The 18059-nt window shown below is 42.1% G+C and overlaps 1 protein-coding gene across 2 annotated transcripts in view; it reads right to left on the reverse strand.

The window, feature by feature from the left end:
• Nucleotides 1–2387: 2387 nt before the first annotated feature.
• The window catches only part of LOC115155634 (von Willebrand factor C domain-containing protein 2-like), a 42742-nt gene continuing 27070 nt past the window's right edge, over nt 2388–18059 (reverse strand). For both annotated transcript variants that reach the window (XM_029702443.1, XM_029702442.1), the window contains 2 exons: nt 12791–12920; nt 2388–3039 (listed from right to left, as the gene is read on the reverse strand). In XM_029702443.1, the coding sequence (XP_029558303.1) occupies nt 2888–3039; nt 12791–12920 (282 nt within the window). In that variant the 3' untranslated portion in view covers nt 2388–2887. The remainder of the gene's footprint in view (nt 3040–12790; nt 12921–18059) is intronic.

Raw genomic sequence — 18059 nt, forward strand, 5'->3', positions numbered from 1 at the left:
TAAAGTGGATGGATACCAGAGAGGTGGTCATGTGCACAACTATCCACAAGTCCTTCAGTGGCAATCACATCGGCAGGCGTGTGAAGGACGGTACCGAGGCATGGACCACAAAAAATGTCCCCATTCCAGCTGCTGTAAAGGACTACAACAAGGGCATGGGAGGTGTGGACCTGTCAGACACACTGATAGGATACTACAATGTTCTCCACAAGACAATTAAATGGTACAAGACATTTTTCTATCATTTCATCGACATTGCTGTGGTGAATTCCTTCATCCTCCAGAAGGAAATGGATAAGAGCTGTGGACAGCCCCCCATGTCACAGCTTGCCTTCAGGGAGCTGCTCATCCAGGAGCTTGCTAGCTACAGCAAGTCCACTGCATCACCTTCTGTCCCCTCTACCTCTGTCCCTTCTGCTCTTTCAACCAGTGGTGTTCACCTGCCCAAAGTCATCTCTGCAAGCATGAATGTGCCTCAGGGCAAAAAGGGCACAGTAGGGAGGCGTCGTTGTGCACTTTGTCACAGGAAATGCCCCATCACCTGCACCATTTGTTCAGTAACCCTCTGCTTTACAGCAGAAAGAGACTGCTATGGGCCGTGGCATTAGCAGCACAATTTTGTGTAGAGGACTGAGGGTCTTCACAATATTGTAAATAGAAAGTGTGTAAATAGTTACCCTTGTTATTTTTTTAATTTATATATATATATATATATATATATATATATATATATATATATATATATATACTGTATATATATATATATACTGTATATACTGTATATATATATATTTTTTTGTTTTTTTTTGGGGGGGGGTGTGTTAGAATAGCATTTATGTATTTTGTGTATAGTTATTTGCTTCAAAATGCATCACTGTACAAATTCAGCCACTTGGGTACACCTGGATGACTTCATGCTCAATGTCATGTAGCGCGCTCATTCTTGAAGTTATCTGTCTGAAACTTGCTCAACTATTGTTACCCTCTTATGTTCTTCATTCAAATTGTCCCCAGCATCCTATCTGAATGTTTGGCTGTTCTTGTTCATTTGAAAGATGATGCAACAACAATAAAAAACAGAAAACGTATGTTTTTTTCTTGTATTATCTTCTACCAGATCTATTGTGTTATATTCTCCTACATTCAATTCACATTTCCACAAAATTCAGCATGTTTCCTTTCAAATGATGCCAAGAATATACATATCCTAGCTTCTGGGCCTGAGTAACAGGCAGTTTACTTTGGGCAAGCTTTTCATCCGGAGGTGAAAATAGTGCCCCCCCCCATAGAGGTTAAACAAATCAATATATATTTTATATTTGAGATTATTCTAAGTAGCCACCCTTTGCCTTGATGACACCTTTGCACACGCTTGGCATTCTCTCAACCAGCTTCATGAGGTAGTCACCTGGAATGCATTTCAATTAACAGGTGTGCCTTGTTAAAAGTTAATTTGTGGAATTAATTTCCAAGACCAAGTCCATATTATGGCAAGAATACGGTAGCTCAAATAAGCAAAGAGAAACGACAGTCCGTCATTACTTTAAGACATGAAGACCAGTCAATTTTTAAAATTTTGAACGTTTCTTCAAGTGCCATCGCAAAAACCATCAAGCGGTATGATGAAACTGGCTGTCATGAGGACTGCCACAGGAAAGGAAGACCCAGTTACCTCTGCAGGCTTTGTAAGGGCTATTTGACCAAGAAGGAGAGTGAGGGAGTGCTGCATCAGATGACCTGGCCTCCACAACCACCTGGCCTCAACAAAATTGAGTTGGTTGGGGATGAGTTGGACTGCAGAGTGAAGGAAAAGAAACAAACAAGTGCTCAGCATATGTGGGAACTTCTTCAAGAAAAGCATTCCAGGTGAAGCTGGTTGAGAGAATGCCAAGAGTGTGCAAAGATGTCATCAAGGCAAAGGGTGTCTACTTTGAAGAATCTAAAATCTAAAATAAATTTTGATTAGTTTAACACTTTTTTCATTACTACATGATTCCATGTGTTATTTCATATTTTTGATGTCTTTACTATTATTTTACAATGTAGAAAATAATCAAAATAAAGAAAAACCCTTGATTGAGTAGATGTGTCCAAACTTTTGACTGGTACTGTATATTAGATAAAACTGGCCTCCAATCTCTCCATGCAGAGAAGAGCACCTCGAAGACAGTCTCATCAAGAATATTGTGTGTAGTAAAAACAGTAACTGAGGGGATTGTTTGTGGCCATGCATCTTTTGTCAGCCCAGATGAGTGTAACTAACAGCACATCAGAATGCTGACATTTTATGTCAATAATTAATTTCATTGACCCCAACACCAGGAGTGAACTCTGGCTGTTGACTCATAGAAGGATTGTACATTTAGTGAGAAGCCAACAGCTGTGAGTGATATTTTTAGGTGACCATTGTATTTCCCATAGCGAAGCGGTGTGGTGAAGACATCTCAAAGAGAGAGAGAGCTACAGCAAGCAGATGACAGAACACTACTGACCATGTTTAACAGTGCTAATGGTTAGGTGGAAATGACTTCATGAAATATAGAAACATTATGTTTATAAGCAGCATAAGCAATAAGTAGTTATCAGAAAATATAAATAGACAGTCAAAACAGAAGACGAAAAAATAGTCTCAAGAAAAGTTCCTCCTGCTCTCTCCGCTCCTCTGTGGTTAAAGTTGTGGTAGTGGTGGTGTGTAGGTACTGTGTATGAGAGCTTTTCATTTCAGCTTGTTATGCAGTCTCCTAGTCAATGTTGCCAAGGAATTGTGCTCCTCTCCTGTCCATCATATCAATCATACAAGATGAGCGTTTTGTTTGTTTGTTTGCCTTTGCAGCAGGTAGGACCGCTCCCTGGCTGCACATCACCGACATCGTCCCCACCGGGGTTTCTATGACAACGTCTGGCTGTTGAGGCACTCCCGGCGCAGGCACTGTGCTGGCTTCCACCAGTCCCCATTGTGACAGCGGCAAATGGTGCAGTCATCCACCTTCACTTCAATGCCGGCTGGGATGATCGTCGTTCCGGCAAAGCAATTTGGACCTGCCTCATGGGAGTAGAGGAAGAGAGTGAAGAGAGATAGAGAGAAAGAAGGAGAGTGACAGAGAGGGAAGGAGGGAGGGGAGAGAGAAGGAGAAATGAGTGTGGTGGTAGTTTTCTCGGGAGGCTCTGTAAGAAGAGGATGGCAGAGTGATGCCTGCTTGGGGAGTTTCGAAGTCAGAACAGACACACAGATCCTTTCACGGGCATGCACAGATGGGCTTGTTTTTGCAACATTAAAGCGCTTTTCTTAGCCTGGCTCTCCCTCGACATAGAACGCTTTGCATTCCAATGTGCCGCAAGCAGAGAGGAGGAGAGAAGAGGAAGGAGAGGGCTTGACAGCACAGAGAGGGCTGGAGTACAAACACACACGCAAATGCACACATGTACACATGTACTCCCGCACACACAAAACAAATGCACACCGACACACAGAGAGAGAGAGAGAGAAAGAGAAAGTCACTCCTAGATTCCTAATCTGCATGGAAAGGCCTCCTCAGCCTCTGTGGAAGTTTATTTGGTAGATCATTGCGCTAGCAACGGGCAAGATAGAGGGTTCGATTCCCATGACCACCCATACGTAAAATGCACACATGACAGTAAGTCGCTTTGAATAATGTTATAATGTATTACATTATCTTCCTACAAGACTTAACAATGAATGTTTCCTAGCATGCACGTGCGATTTGGTTCTGGGTGCTGAGATTAGGAAAGCCTAGCAGCCTATTTAATTTCTTTGGAAAAGATAATCATGTCAAGATTGTGTCCCTGCTCCCTGGCTGCATATGATCTTGATTCAAAAGTAATGTAAAGTAAGTAGCTAGCCTTGTCTGAACTGGAATGGCCTATAGGGCAGGAGCCTATCTCCTGTTTTTGAAGTGTGAGGTAGCTTGCTGTACAAGTACACCGCCTGGACAGGACACAAGTCTATTGCAGGGCCTAAATTATACATCAGTAAAAAGTCAAAGTAAATGCTCTACATCAAACAGGCAAAGCGTCAATACAGGATCAATAATGAATCCTACTACACCAGCTCTGATGCTTGTAGAATGTGGCAGGTTTGCAAACTATCACAAATTACAAAGGGAAAACCAGCCACGAGCTTTCCAGTGACGCAAGCCTACCAAACAAGATAAATACCTTCTATGCGCTCTTCGAGTCTAGCAACACTGATCTATGCATGAGAGCATCAGCTGTTCTGGACGACTGTGTGATCACGCTCTCCATAGCCGATGTGAGTAAGACCTTTTAAATAGGTTAACATTCACAAGGCGGATTACCATAAAGCGTACTGAGAGCATACGTTGACCAGCTGGTAAGTGTCTTCACTGACATTTTCAACCTCTCCCTGACCCAGTCTGTAATACCTAAATGTTTCAAGCAGACCACCATAGTCCCTGTGCCTATGAATGCCAAGGTAACCTGTCTAACTGACTACCGCATCGTAGCACTAATATCTGTAGCCATGAAATGCTTTGAAAGGTTGGTCATGGCTCACATCAACACCATCATCAGACACCCTGGACCCACTCCAATTTGCATACCGCCCCAAAATATTCACAGATGACGCAATCTATATTGCATTCTACACTGCCCTTTCCCACCTGGACAAAAGGAACACCTATGCGAGAATGCTGTTCATTGACTACAGCTCAGTGTTCAACACCATTGTGCCCTCCAAGCTCATCACTAAGCTAAGGACCCTGGGATTAAACACCTCCCGCTGTAACTGGATCCTGGACTTGGTGACGGTTCGTCCCCAGGTGATGAGAGTAGGCAACAACACATCTTCCATGCTGACCCTCAACATACAGTAGGGGCCCCTTAGTGGTGCGTGCTTAGTCCCCTCCTGTGCTCCCTGTTCACCCACGACTGCGCGGCCCTGCACAACTCCAACAAGATCATTAAGTTTGCTAATGACACAACGGTGGTAGGACTGATCACCGACGATGATAAGACAGCCTACAGCAGGGGTGTCAAACTCATTCCACGGAGGGCCTAGTGTCTGCATGTTTTTGGTTTTCTCTTTCAATTAAGCCCTGGACAACCAGCTGAGGGGAGTTCCTTAGTAATTAGTGACCTTAATTCATCAATAATGTACAAAAACCAGCAGACACTTGGCCCTCCGTGGAACGAGTTTGACACCTGTGGCCCTCTGTGGAATGAGTCGGGTCAGAGACCTGGCAGTGTGGTACCAAGACAACATCCCCTCCCTCAACGTCAGCAAGACAAAGGAGCTGATTGTGGATTACAGGAAATGCGGGTCGAACACGCCCCAATCCACATCAACAGGGCTGTTGTGGAACAGGTCGAGAGCTTCAAGTTCCTCTGTGTCCACATCACTAACGAACTATCATGGTTCACACACATCAGCAAGTTGTGAAAAGGGCACGACAACACCTCTTCCCCCTCAGGAGGCTGAAAAGATTTGGCATGGGCCCTCAGATCCTCAAAAAGTTCTACAGCTGCACCATTGAGAGCATCTTGACTGGCTGCATCACTGCTTGGTTATTTTTACATTTCTAAAAATGTTCCTCTCTGGATTGTTGTGAAGGGCCCGTAAGTAAGCATTTCACTGTTAGTCTACACCTGTTGTTTATGAAACATGTGACAAATAACATTTGATTTATATTAAGAAAATCAGACGGCATGATTTTCTTGTGTTTATTTTATTTACGGACTGACAGGGGCCCACTCCAACACTCAGACATAATTTACAAACACAGTACTTGTGTTTAGTAAGTGCTTCAGATCAGAGGCATTAGGGATGACAACACGGTTGTAAGGTTCTGTATTTATTTTCTTAGTCAACCTTGTGTTCTGTTTCGTTGTGTTCTTGAACGTAGCTCTGTCTTTCATTTTTGTTCATTGATTTGTCCTGTGTTAGTTACTCACCTGGTCTCATCAGCTCCTTATTTAGTTCAGTTCATTCTGGTTGTGCCTTTGTGAAGTATGGTTCGTTTTGACTCCTAAGCCTTTTTCTAGCTCGTTTGTGAGAACCAGTTATAGCCTTCAGCGCTAGTTTTGATTCACCTGCCTGTTTGCCTACCTGTGTATGACCATTGCCTGCCTGTGACCACGATTCCTGTCTTCTACGAAGGCGAAATAAACACCTGCCACGCTCTGCGCATGAATCTGTCAGAGAAAATGTATGGGAGTAAAAGTACATATTTTCTTTAGGATTGTAGTCAAAACTATGTAGGGAATAGGGTGCCATTTCAGACGCTTATTTAACTCAACCTTGTCTGTTTAACCCACATAGGGGAAATACATGTCAGGAATAATCATATGTAAAAACATCTCTAACTATAGTAATAATAGACCACTAGCTACACCTCATAATAATAAGACACTGTCCACATCCCCACATGGGGAATATAACCCAGCAGAATCTAAAATATGCAATCACTATCAGTTTTCTCTTTCTGATTTTGAATGCATTAAAATAGCTTGTCTCAAGGCCTACTGTAAGCAGTCCTCAATGATCTGCAATACTGTCTCTTACTCAAAGTATACTACTGACTCCATCCAGGAGTTTAGTGTTTTAACAGATACCCAGGCATTTGGAAACACCCTTCAGCTGCTCTGGAACAAACTTCGGTTTCCGGATTTCTTGCGTAATAGCTGAGTGAACACACTCGACTTGGTAGTGTAGCAGTGCAAGACTGCTCTGAACCAAATCAGAACCCGTGTCTGATGGACCAAACAGATCTAATGGTATCAAATATACTGTATAATACATCAAACACTATCTAGCCTAGCACTACCTCCTTCCGGCACCTTAGGCTACCCATACCCCTCTCTTCCGTGCCCGGGTCGATTCTCCTCTAAGTAGTCTACTAAGATATGATAAATGCCCATCAATCAACCTGTACCTCAATGGAGACATCGTGAGCGGCCTGATGCCAAGTCCTAATTCTCATTGATCCACCACCCACCTTCAGTACAGCTGGCACAAGTCATAGACAAACTGGGCAGAGGTTGATAAGAGAAGTGGGCATCAAGCAGCCCTGCCAAGCGTGGGTGTTTACGATGGGAAATGGCACTTCTGAGTCACATCAGGAGGAAGGCACAATATGGGTCCCAAATGGCACCCTATTCCCTTTGCAGTGCAGTACCCTTTCTCCCCAATTTCGATCTTGTCTCATCACTGCAACTCCCCAACGGGCTCGGGAGGCGAAGGTCGAGTCATGCGTCCTCCGAAACATGACCCGCCAAACCGCACTTCTTAACACCCGCCCACTTAACCCAGACGCCAGCCACTCCAATGTGTCGGAGGAAACACCATTCAACTGACGACCGAGTCATGCGTCCTCCGAAACATGACCCGCCAAACCGCACTTCTTAACACCAGCCCGCTTAACTGAGATGCCAGCCACTCCAATGTGTCAGAGGAAACACAATTCAACTGCCACAAGGATTCGCTAGAGCGCGATGAGCCGAGTAAAGCCCTCCCTGGCCAAACCGCCCCCTAACCCGGACTACGCTGGGCCAATTGTGCGTCGCCCTATTGAGCTCCCGATAACGGCACTGTAAAGAGAATACGGTGCCATTTGGGATGCAGTCACATGCAAGGACACAGTATCCACTGCCTGTCACCACTGCCTGTCACTACTGCCTGTCACTGCAGATTATGGAAAAGACAAGGCTCTGAGACCTTGGGACATTGCTCCATTCAAAGCCAGTGCTTGTCTGTTAGTACTGTCAACAGGGATACATGTTACCTGTGTCTCTGTGTTGTCACATGACTGTCGATCAGGAATACAGTGACTGACAGGTCAGATGAAAAGGAATAGATAGACGCTGAAAAGACTAGTTCCCATGTGTATTTTCCCTGCAAAACTGTAAAATAACTTTATGTAAGCTACATTTACTTGTGAATAATTTAAATGTATCTTACATAAAGTAAATTCATATTTAAATCAAATTCATAAGTTAATTTATATCCCTTTAGGATAGAGCTAGGTTGTTCAAGGCAAAACATAGCTACATTTGCATAGTCCTTAGGGATTCTCAGCTTAATATGCCTAAGGAAACCTTGAAGAAAGCCTGATGAAGCCCTCTACAAGTCAGAGTACTTTAGTCAAAGTATGTGTCTGCTGATGCAATGTGAGTGTCCCATATGTCACCCGATGGGCCCTGCAATGTTAGCCGTTTTTGTCATTTTATTAGTAATATACTGTATTAATCAACAGTAGGATACTGTGTAAACTGAATATAGTAAATTACCGTACGATGCACAGTAAAATACTGTACATTTATTTTACAGTACACCGTTATTTCAACAGTAAAACACTGTGAAATGCAGAGCAAAATAACATAAATGTGTTTTACTGTATTAATTATGGTGCATTTTGGGAAAATTGTGTGGGCAGGGAAAGAGTCTCTGACTTATTAACATATTTTAAGGTATGGCTTGTAAGTGTCAGAGTTGCAAAGAAAAAGCCATATCTCTCTCCAGTGTCTGTGTTCTTTTGCCCATCTTAATCTTTTCTTTTTATTGGCCAGTCTGAGATATGGGTTTTTCTTTGCAACTCTGCCTAGAAGGCTGGCATCCCGGAGTTGCCTCTTCACTGTTGACGATGAGACTGGTGTTTTGCGTGTACTATTTAATGAAGCTACCAGTTGAGGACTTGTGAGGCGTCTGTTTCTCAAACTAGACACTCTAATGTACTTGTCCTCTTGCTCAGTTGTGCACCCGGGCCCCCCACTCCTCTTTCTATTCTGTTTAGAGCCAGTTTGCGCTGTTCTGTGAAGGGAGTAGTACACAGCGTGGTAGGCTTGATTACCAACAACGACGAGACGGCCTACAGGGAGGAGGTGAGGGCCCTTGGAGTGTGGTGTCAGGAAAATAACCTCACACTCAACGTCAACAAAACAAAGGAGATGATCGTGGACTTCAGGAAACAGCAGAGGGAGCACCCCCCATCCACATCGATGGGACAGTAGTGGAGAGGGTAGAAAGTTTTAAGTTCCTCGGTGTACACATCACGGACAAACTAAAATGGTCCAACCACACAGACAGCGTGGTGAAGAAGGCGCAGCAGCGCCTCTTCAACCTCAGGAAACTGAAGAAATTCGGCTTGTCACCAAAAACACTCACAAACTTTTACAGATGCACAATCGAGAGCATCCTGTCGGGCTGTATCACCGGCTGGTACGGCAACTGCTCCGCCCATATCCGTAAGGCTCTCCAGAGGGTAGTGAGGTCTGCACAACGCATCACCGGGGGCAAACTACCTGCCCTCCAGGACACCTACACCACCCGATGTCACAGGAAGGCCAATAAGATCATCAAGGACAACAACCACCCGAGCCACTGCCTGTTCACCCCGCTATCATCCAGAAGCTGTGGTAAGTACAGGTGCATCAAAGCAGGGACCGAGAGACTGAAAAAAAAAAATCAGACTGTTAAACAGCCACCACTAACATTGAGAGGCTGCTGCCAACATACTGACTCAACTCCAGCCACTTTAATAATGAAAAAAATGTATTAATAAATGTAGCACTAGCCACTTTAAACAATGCCACTTCATATAATGTTTACATACCCTACATTACTCATCTCATATGTATATACTGTACTCTATACTATCTACTGCATCTTGCCATCTTGATGTAATGTATCACTAGCCACTTTAAACAATGACACTTTTATATGTTTACATATCCTACATTACTCATCTCATATGTATACACTGTACTCTATACCATCCACTGCATCTTGCCTATGCCGTTCTATAGCATCACACATTCATATATATATATATATATATATATATATATATATATATATATATATATATATATATATATATATAAAATGTATGTACATATTCTTATTCATTCCTTTACACTTGTGTGTATAAGGTAATTGTGAAATTGTTAGGTTAGATTACTCGTTGGATATTACTGCATTGTCGGAACTAGAAGCACAAGCATTTCGCTACACTCGCATTAACATCTGCTAACCATGTGTATGTGACAAATAAAATCTGATTGGATGATTTGTACGAGATCTTCAGTTTCTTAGCAATTTCTCACATGGAATAGCCTTAATTCCTCAGAACAAGAATAGACTGACGAGTTTCAGAAGAAAGTTCTTTGTTTCTGGCCATTTTGAGCCAGTAATCAAACCCACAAATGCTGATGCTCCAGATACTCAACTAAATGTGTAAATGAAAACTTGCAAACGACGCTGGGATATAATGTCGCTGCATGGGTAATTCTAATAATATACTGTAAATTTGGTACTGTAAAATGGATTAACATAAAATGGATTACATTAGCTGTATTGTAAAATAAATTACAGTAACTTACTGGCCAATTGCTTTCAGTAAGTTACTGTAAATTTCACAGGAAATGTTTACAGTGTCGTCAGAAATAGTCCACCAGGGAATAGGGTGTCATTTGGGATGCATACTATCTGCTCAATGCTTCCAGGCATGAAGCTCTGCCTATCATCTCAAGAGCAGGTGAAGTGAAAAAGCATATCTCCTGCAGGTTGGAACAGGCTACAAGAATGGATCTCTCCTCTATCCTCTATCCTCCCACAGACATACACTAGGAATGAGCATTACAGTAAACACTCCTCCTGCACACACACAATGCATGCACGCTTGTGGGTGCACACACATGCACACACAAAATCAAACGCACACACGCGTGCACACACACACACACACGCGCACACACACACACACGCACGCACGCACGCACGCACGCACGCACACACACACACACACACACACACACACACACACACACACACACACACACACACACACACACACTCTCTCTCTCTACAACAGAGATGAATCTTGCCAGAGCTGACTTTGGTTCCCTATGGGGCTGGAGATGGCAGGCAGGCTCCCTGAAATGCCACCACCACGAGGGTGTCACTGTATCCTGTCTGTGTGGATTAGTGCTTCCTCCAGCTGCAGGCCCAATGTGTGCGTGCGCGCGCGCGCACCTGTGGGAGTGTATGTCTGTGTGTACAAGCATCTTCCTTGTACACCTTACAGCTCCAGTACCCTCTGTCAGAGAGCTTAGCCTATATAGGACAAACTGCGCTACAAACGAAGATACAGTCATTTTAGTGAACATAGGAATTTGATTGAAGTCTAAATTGGGACATTTGTTTATTCTTTATATATACTGCTATGAGCCCATATCCCAAGTGAAAGCTCTTGTGTGGAATTCCTTTTCCTTAAGGATGCACCGAAATGTTCTTTCCTGTCTCTTGCATGTGAGAAGCCTTTCATTAGTTTGTTCTTCATTGTTTACGTGGAGCTAGTTTAATCAACTGTCAGTTTAGTCCCTTTTGCATTTTCCTTTGAGAGAGTTAGCCTATACAATGGCAAAATCATCATCATGACGTCTGACCAGCAAGACTATACCCTCATATTGGCTTTTTGGCTCAGGTAACAAAATGCCCTATCTGGATGCCCTGTAATCAATGGGACAATCTAAGCTACACGGCAAATTATTCAGTGTAAAAAAATGTATATATTAAACACTGAAAATGTTGAGTCTGTGGACCAATATATACACATGAACCATGTTAAATTAACACAGGACTTAGTAGAGTTACCACCCATGACTGTATTTGTTAGTGACAGAGACAATGTTGTTGTATTCATCCATTTTCGGTCATATGGTCTTCACCATGTGAGATCTTCAGTGAATATGTTATAAATAAAATGTTTTATTATTTAACACAATACCATTAGTGATGGGAAAACTGAGCTTCCTGAAGCATTGATGTTTCCTAGCCAATTGCATCAAAAATAGGTTCATTACTTCAAGCTTTGATCAACACAGCGTACATTGGTGGCCCCTGCTGGTCAAAATAATTTAGAGCTGCCAAATTATTATAGACGACGTCCCACACCCCATATCGCGTTTGCAATGTAGCCTTTTTGTTTCCTACCAAACCAATACCAAACCAATCAGGTGGTTGTTTGACAAAACAAAGCTTCAGACGTCATTGATCATGTGCTTCTGAAAAAGTGATAGACATAGACACACTGCTTCGAAGTACACTGCTTAGCGATTTCGACACATGCCTTGGAGCTCCTGTATCAAACGTAACATCACTAAATATCATACATATTTCATTAAGCCTTGTTTTGAGGGCCTAGTTTTACAGTAATACAGGGCCTGAGACTCATACACATTTGATGTGTTAATTCTGCTTAGTGTGTTGTATTTAATTAAAGCAGTTGGTAGTGTCTTCATTAGCGCTCGGGCAACCCCCCAAAATAACAATTGAATATACAGTAAAACATAAAAGATGCACGTCCTCGATTAAAGAGACTGAAGACTCGATTCATGAAAATATAGAAGTAGAGAAAGAGATAATCGTTTGGTTGGTTTCAACGTGATAAAAGTGTAATTATTCTGTAGTGTGTTTGTGTGTGTGTGTGGGTTGAGGTTCAAACAGTTACGTTTCAAGTTTATTTGTGTAATGAATGTGTAATGACTACTTTAGAAATGTAACTCTCCAGTGTGCTCACTATAAAAACACAAGATCAGCAAGAAATATACAAACACACCAGCCTGGTTAACCAGACAAATAGCTATGTTCATCATTCTGTTTTGAGAAACAATGGTGAGCACAGCGTCAGTCTGGCTTACCAGCGTACATGTACACAACAACTAGCAATGCAATCGTAAGGTTGATATACATCAAGTATTTCAGTAAAACGTATGTGCGTTCGTGTCAGAAACACACGACAGTAAGTGCCCTTACCGTTTTTACAGATGGGACAGCACTGTTCTGGCTCGTAGACTGGGTTGACACACTCTGGGACGGCACAGTCAGAGACCACACAGTGCACCTCGTTATTTGGTTCGCAGCGACACCACTCACAAGGCGAAGGCTGGAGGGAGAGAGGGGGGAGGGAGAAAATGGAGAGAGAGAGAGGGAGGAGAAAGAGAGACAGAGGGGAGGGATGGAGGGAGGGAGAAAGAGAGGCAGAGGGAAGGGGGAAAGATTTGAATTGCATTTGAATACCAATCATATAACTATTGTAACAACATGGTGGCAAGATTACTGTTAATATCAAGTTATAAGCCTCGAAAAAATACAAGGTTTATTTGACTGAACATTTAAAAGATCAACCCATGTTCACAGTAGGATGTCTGTACACTATTAGAAAAAAGGTTCCAAAAGAGTTCTTTGGCTGTCCCCATAGGATAACCTTTTTTGGTTCCACGTAGAAACCTTTTGGGTTTAAGGTAGAACCCCATGTGGAAAGGGTTCTACATTGAATCAAAAAAGGTTATATCTGAAACCAAAGGGTTCTGCTATGGAGACAGCCGAATAACCCTTTTAGGTTCTAGATAACACATTTTTTCTAAGAGTGTAGGGTTACTTTTTACAAATCTACTGAAACTCCACTTGTAAACGGACAACTATGATATGATCTAGCAGTGTTCCTAAGCAACAGTGCTTAGCCTACTCAACCTTGGGGGCCATGCTGGAAACAGAGTGATTGAATTGGAACATCTCAATCAAGCCACATCAACCTGGGTATGCTTCCATTTGTCCCTCTCTACCGACTGAGATCCAACTGGTACCTAATGTCATGGCCGGTCTCCTATTGGAAAAAAGTTACTGTATCTCCATGGGACTTAAAGTAAGTCCAAGGTAAAATAAAAGAGAAAAATGTCTGTCTGTAGCAAAAGGTAAATATTAAGCTCACGTAAAGAATATACTCCGTGGGAGAACTCAACTCAATTGAAACAGAATGAACTCCAACAGTAGTTATCATGCCATGTCTGCATAAGCAGAAACCTTTAGTTTTCCCACTGACCACATTTCGATTATAGTTTGTACACTCTTAAAAAAAGGGTTCCAAAAGAGTTATTTGGCTGTCCCCATAGGAAAACCCTTTTTGGAGAACCCTTTTTGGTTCCAGGCAGAACCCTCTGTAGAAAGGTTTCTACCTGGAACCAAAAGGGTTCAACCAGCAACCAAAAAGGATTATTCAAAGCGTTATCCTTTGGGGACCGCCAAAGAACCCTTTAAGGTTCTAGATAGCACTTATTTTTCCTTAGAGTGTACTACATGCCTTTTGTAGTATAGAATGTATGCCATCATGTTGTAAGCTACATTGAAAGCAATTCACTGGCTCTAGAGAATGACAAAACCACTATCTTTCATTTTCACATTCAACCACTGCAAAGGGTATCCTTTTAGCAATGTTAAAAGTCCCTGCAGCCCCAATGGCCTTTTCTCTGCCCCAACTTAACAGAGAGTGTGTACTAAATGTCACCCTATTTCCTATATAGTGTACTACTTTTGACCAAAGGCCTATGGGCCCCGGTCAAAAATAGCGCACTATAAAGGGAGTGGGGAGCCATTTGAGACGAAGCCAGAGAGATGTTGACTCATACATTTGGAGCGGTGCCTCCGCCTGGCTGGCGGAGCGTGTGTGTGTGTGTGTGTGTGTGTGTGTGTGTGTGTGTGTGTGTGTGTGTGTGTGTGTGTGTGTGTGTGTGTGTGTGTGTGTGTGTGTGTGTGTGTGTGTGTGTGTGTGTGTGGGAGTCAATAGGGTGATGAGAGACAGAGGAGAAGCCTGAGCCCTCTCAGTAGCCAGGGTGTTTAAACTTTGTACATAGGTAATTGCCAAACTGAGACTGTCCCACACACTAATGATCCCCTGTCTATGCCTTCAGTAACACTGTTTGGCCTCAGAGCCAAGGGCTCTTATCCATGGAAACACTCCCTAATTGTACTGAGCTCAATGGTAAACAAGAACAAACAAACAAGTTTGTGCCTGAGGATGAAATGGCAGTCTTTTCGACTGAAACTGCATGACTTTTACTGTGAAACCTCACTGTTAGTGATACAGTTGAAGTCGGAAGTTTACATACACTTAGGTTGGAGTCATTAAAACTCGTTTTTCAACCACTCCACAAATGTCTTGTTAACAAACTATAGTTTTGGCAAGTTGGTTAGGACATCTACTTTGTGGATGACACAAGTAATTTTTCAACAATTGTTTACAGACAGATTATTTCAATAATAATTCACTGTATCACAATTCCAGTGGGTCAGAAGTTTACATACACTAAGTTGACTGTGCCTTTAAACAGCTTGGAAAATTCCAGAAAATGATGTCATGGCTTTAGAAGCTTCTGATAGGCTATTTGACATAATTTGAGTCAATTGGAGGTGCACCTGTGGATGTATTTCAAGGCCCACCTTCTAACTCAGTGCCTCTTTGCTTGACTTCATGGGAAAATTTAAAGAAATCAGCCAAGACCTCAGAAAAACAATTGTAGACCTCCACAAGTCTGGTTCATCGTTGAGAGCAATTTCCAAACGCCTGAAGGTACCACGTTCATCTGTACAAACAAAAGTACGCAAGTATAAACACCATGGGACCACGCGGCCGTCATACCGCTCAGGAAGAAGAAGCATTCTGTCTCCTAGAGATGGACATACTTTGGTGCGAAAAGTGCAAATCAATCCCAGAACAACAGCAAATGACCTTGTGAAGATGCTGGAGGAAACAGGTACAAAAGTATCTATATCCACAGTAAAACGAGTCCTATATCGACATAACCTGAAAGGACGCTCAGCAAGGAAGAAGCCACTGCTCCAAAACCGCCATAAAAAAGCCAGACTACGGTTTGCAACTGCACATGGGGACAAAGATCGTACTTTTTGGAGAAATGTCCTCTGGTCTGATGAAACAAAAATAGAACTGTTTGGCCATAATGATCATCGTTATGTTTGGAGGAAAAAGGAGGACGCTTGCAAGCCGAGGAACACCATCCCAAACGTGAAGCACTGGGGTGGCAGCATGTTGTGGGGGTGCTTTGCTGCAGGAGGGACTGGTGCACTTCACAAAGTAGATGGCATTATGAGGAAGGAAAGTTATGTGGATATATTGAGTCAACATCTCAAGACATCAGTCAGGAAGTTAAAGCTTGGTCGCAAATGGGTCTTCCAAATGGACAATGACCCCAAGCATACTTCCAAAGTTGTGGCAAAATGGATTAAGGACAACAAGGTCAAGGTATTGGAGTGGCCATCACAGAGTCCTGACCTCAATTCCTATAATTACACCAGCTCTGTCAGGAGGAATGGGTCAAAATTTACCCAACTTATTGTGGGAAGCTTGTGGAAGGCTACCCGAAAACATTTGACCCAAGTTAAAACCTCTCTGGGGTAGCTAGCGTCCCACCTGCGGGACACACTATTCAACAGTCAGTGAAATAGCAGAGCGCCAAATTCAAAACAACAAAAGTCTCATAATTTAAATTTCTCAAACATAGAACTATTATACACCATTTTAAAGATAAAATTATCCTTAATCTAATCACAGTGTCCGATTTCAAAAAGGCTTTACGGCAAAAGCATAATATTAGATTATGTTAGGACAGCACGCAAACAAGAAAAACCACACAGCCATTTTCCAAGCAAGGAGAGGCATCACAAAAAAACAGAAATACAGCTAAAATGAATCACTAACTTTGATGATCTTCATCATATGGCACTCATAGGACTTCATGTTACACAATACATGTATGTTTTGCTCGATAAAGTTCATATTTATATCCAAAAACCCTATTTTACATTGACGTGTAATGTTCAGAAATGTTTTGCCTCCCAAAACTTCCGGTGAATGAGAACATCAATTTACAGAAATACTCATCATAAACGTTGATAAAATATAGAACAGTTATTGAAAGAATTATAGATACACCTCTCCTTAATGCAACTGCTGTGTCAGATGTCAAAAAAGCTTAATGGAGAAAGCACACTTTGCAATAATCTGAGTACGGCGCTCAGAAAACAGCACCACCATTATAGAAAGCCGCCATGTTGGAGTCAAGAAAAGTCAGAAATAGTGTTATAAATATTCACTTACCTTTGATGATCTTCGTCGGAATGCACTCCCAGGAATCCCAGTTTCACAATAAATGTTCATTTTGTTTCGATAATGTCCATATTAATATCCAAATACCTCAGTTTTTTTCGCGTGTTCAGACGAGTTATCCAGATGCGCCATGCTCGCGCATTTTGTTGAGACGAAAAGTCCAAAAAGTTATACTACAGTTTGTAGAAACATGTCAAACGATGTATAGCATCAATCTTTAGGATGTTTTCATCATACATCTTCGATTATATTCCAACCGGACAAATCTTTTTTCTTCAGAAAGGAAAAAGAAAGCACCTTGTGCTGACAGCCACGCGCATGAAATATCTAATGGCATTCAGCCAGACACCTGATACAAATGTATCTCATTCCCTTCCAGGTCACAGTAGAAGCCTGTAACAATGTTCTAAAGACTGTTGACATCTAGTGGAAGCCTTAGGAACTGCAAAATGACACCCAAGTCACTGTAGTTTGAATAGAGAATTAATTTAAAAAACTACAAGCCTCAGATTTTCAACTTCCTGGTTGGATTTTTCTCAGGGTTTTGCCTGCCATATGAGTTCTGTTATACTCACAGACATCATTCAAACAGTTTTAGAACGTTTAGAGTGTTTTCTATCCAAATGCACTAATAATATGCATATCCTACCTTCTGGGTCTGGGTAGCAGGCAGTTTACTACGGGCACACTTTTCATCCGGATGTCAAAATACTGCCCCCTACCCTAGATTAAACAATTTAAGGCAATGCTACCAAATACTAATTGAGTGTATGTAAACTTCTGACCCACTGGGAATGTGATTAAAGAAATAAAAGCTGGAATAAATATTTCTCTCTACTATTATTCTGACATTTCACATTCTTAAAATAAAGACCTAAGACAGGGAATTTTTACTCTGATTAAATGTCAGGAACTGTGAAAAACTGAGTTTAAATGTATTTGGCTAAGGTGTACGTAAACTTCCGACTTCAACTGTACATACTCAGAAAAAAAGGTTTATAAACAGGTTCTTTGTAAGGCAAAGGGTTCTACCTAGAACGTTAACGTCTTAAGAACTGTTTTTGGAAGAAAGGGTTATTTGATTATTCTATGGAAGGCAAGAATGACTCTTTGGAAGACAAGAAG

Source organism: Salmo trutta, chromosome 20 (genome assembly GCF_901001165.1).
Source record: "Salmo trutta chromosome 20, fSalTru1.1, whole genome shotgun sequence".
NCBI lineage: Eukaryota > Metazoa > Chordata > Actinopteri > Salmoniformes > Salmonidae > Salmo > Salmo trutta.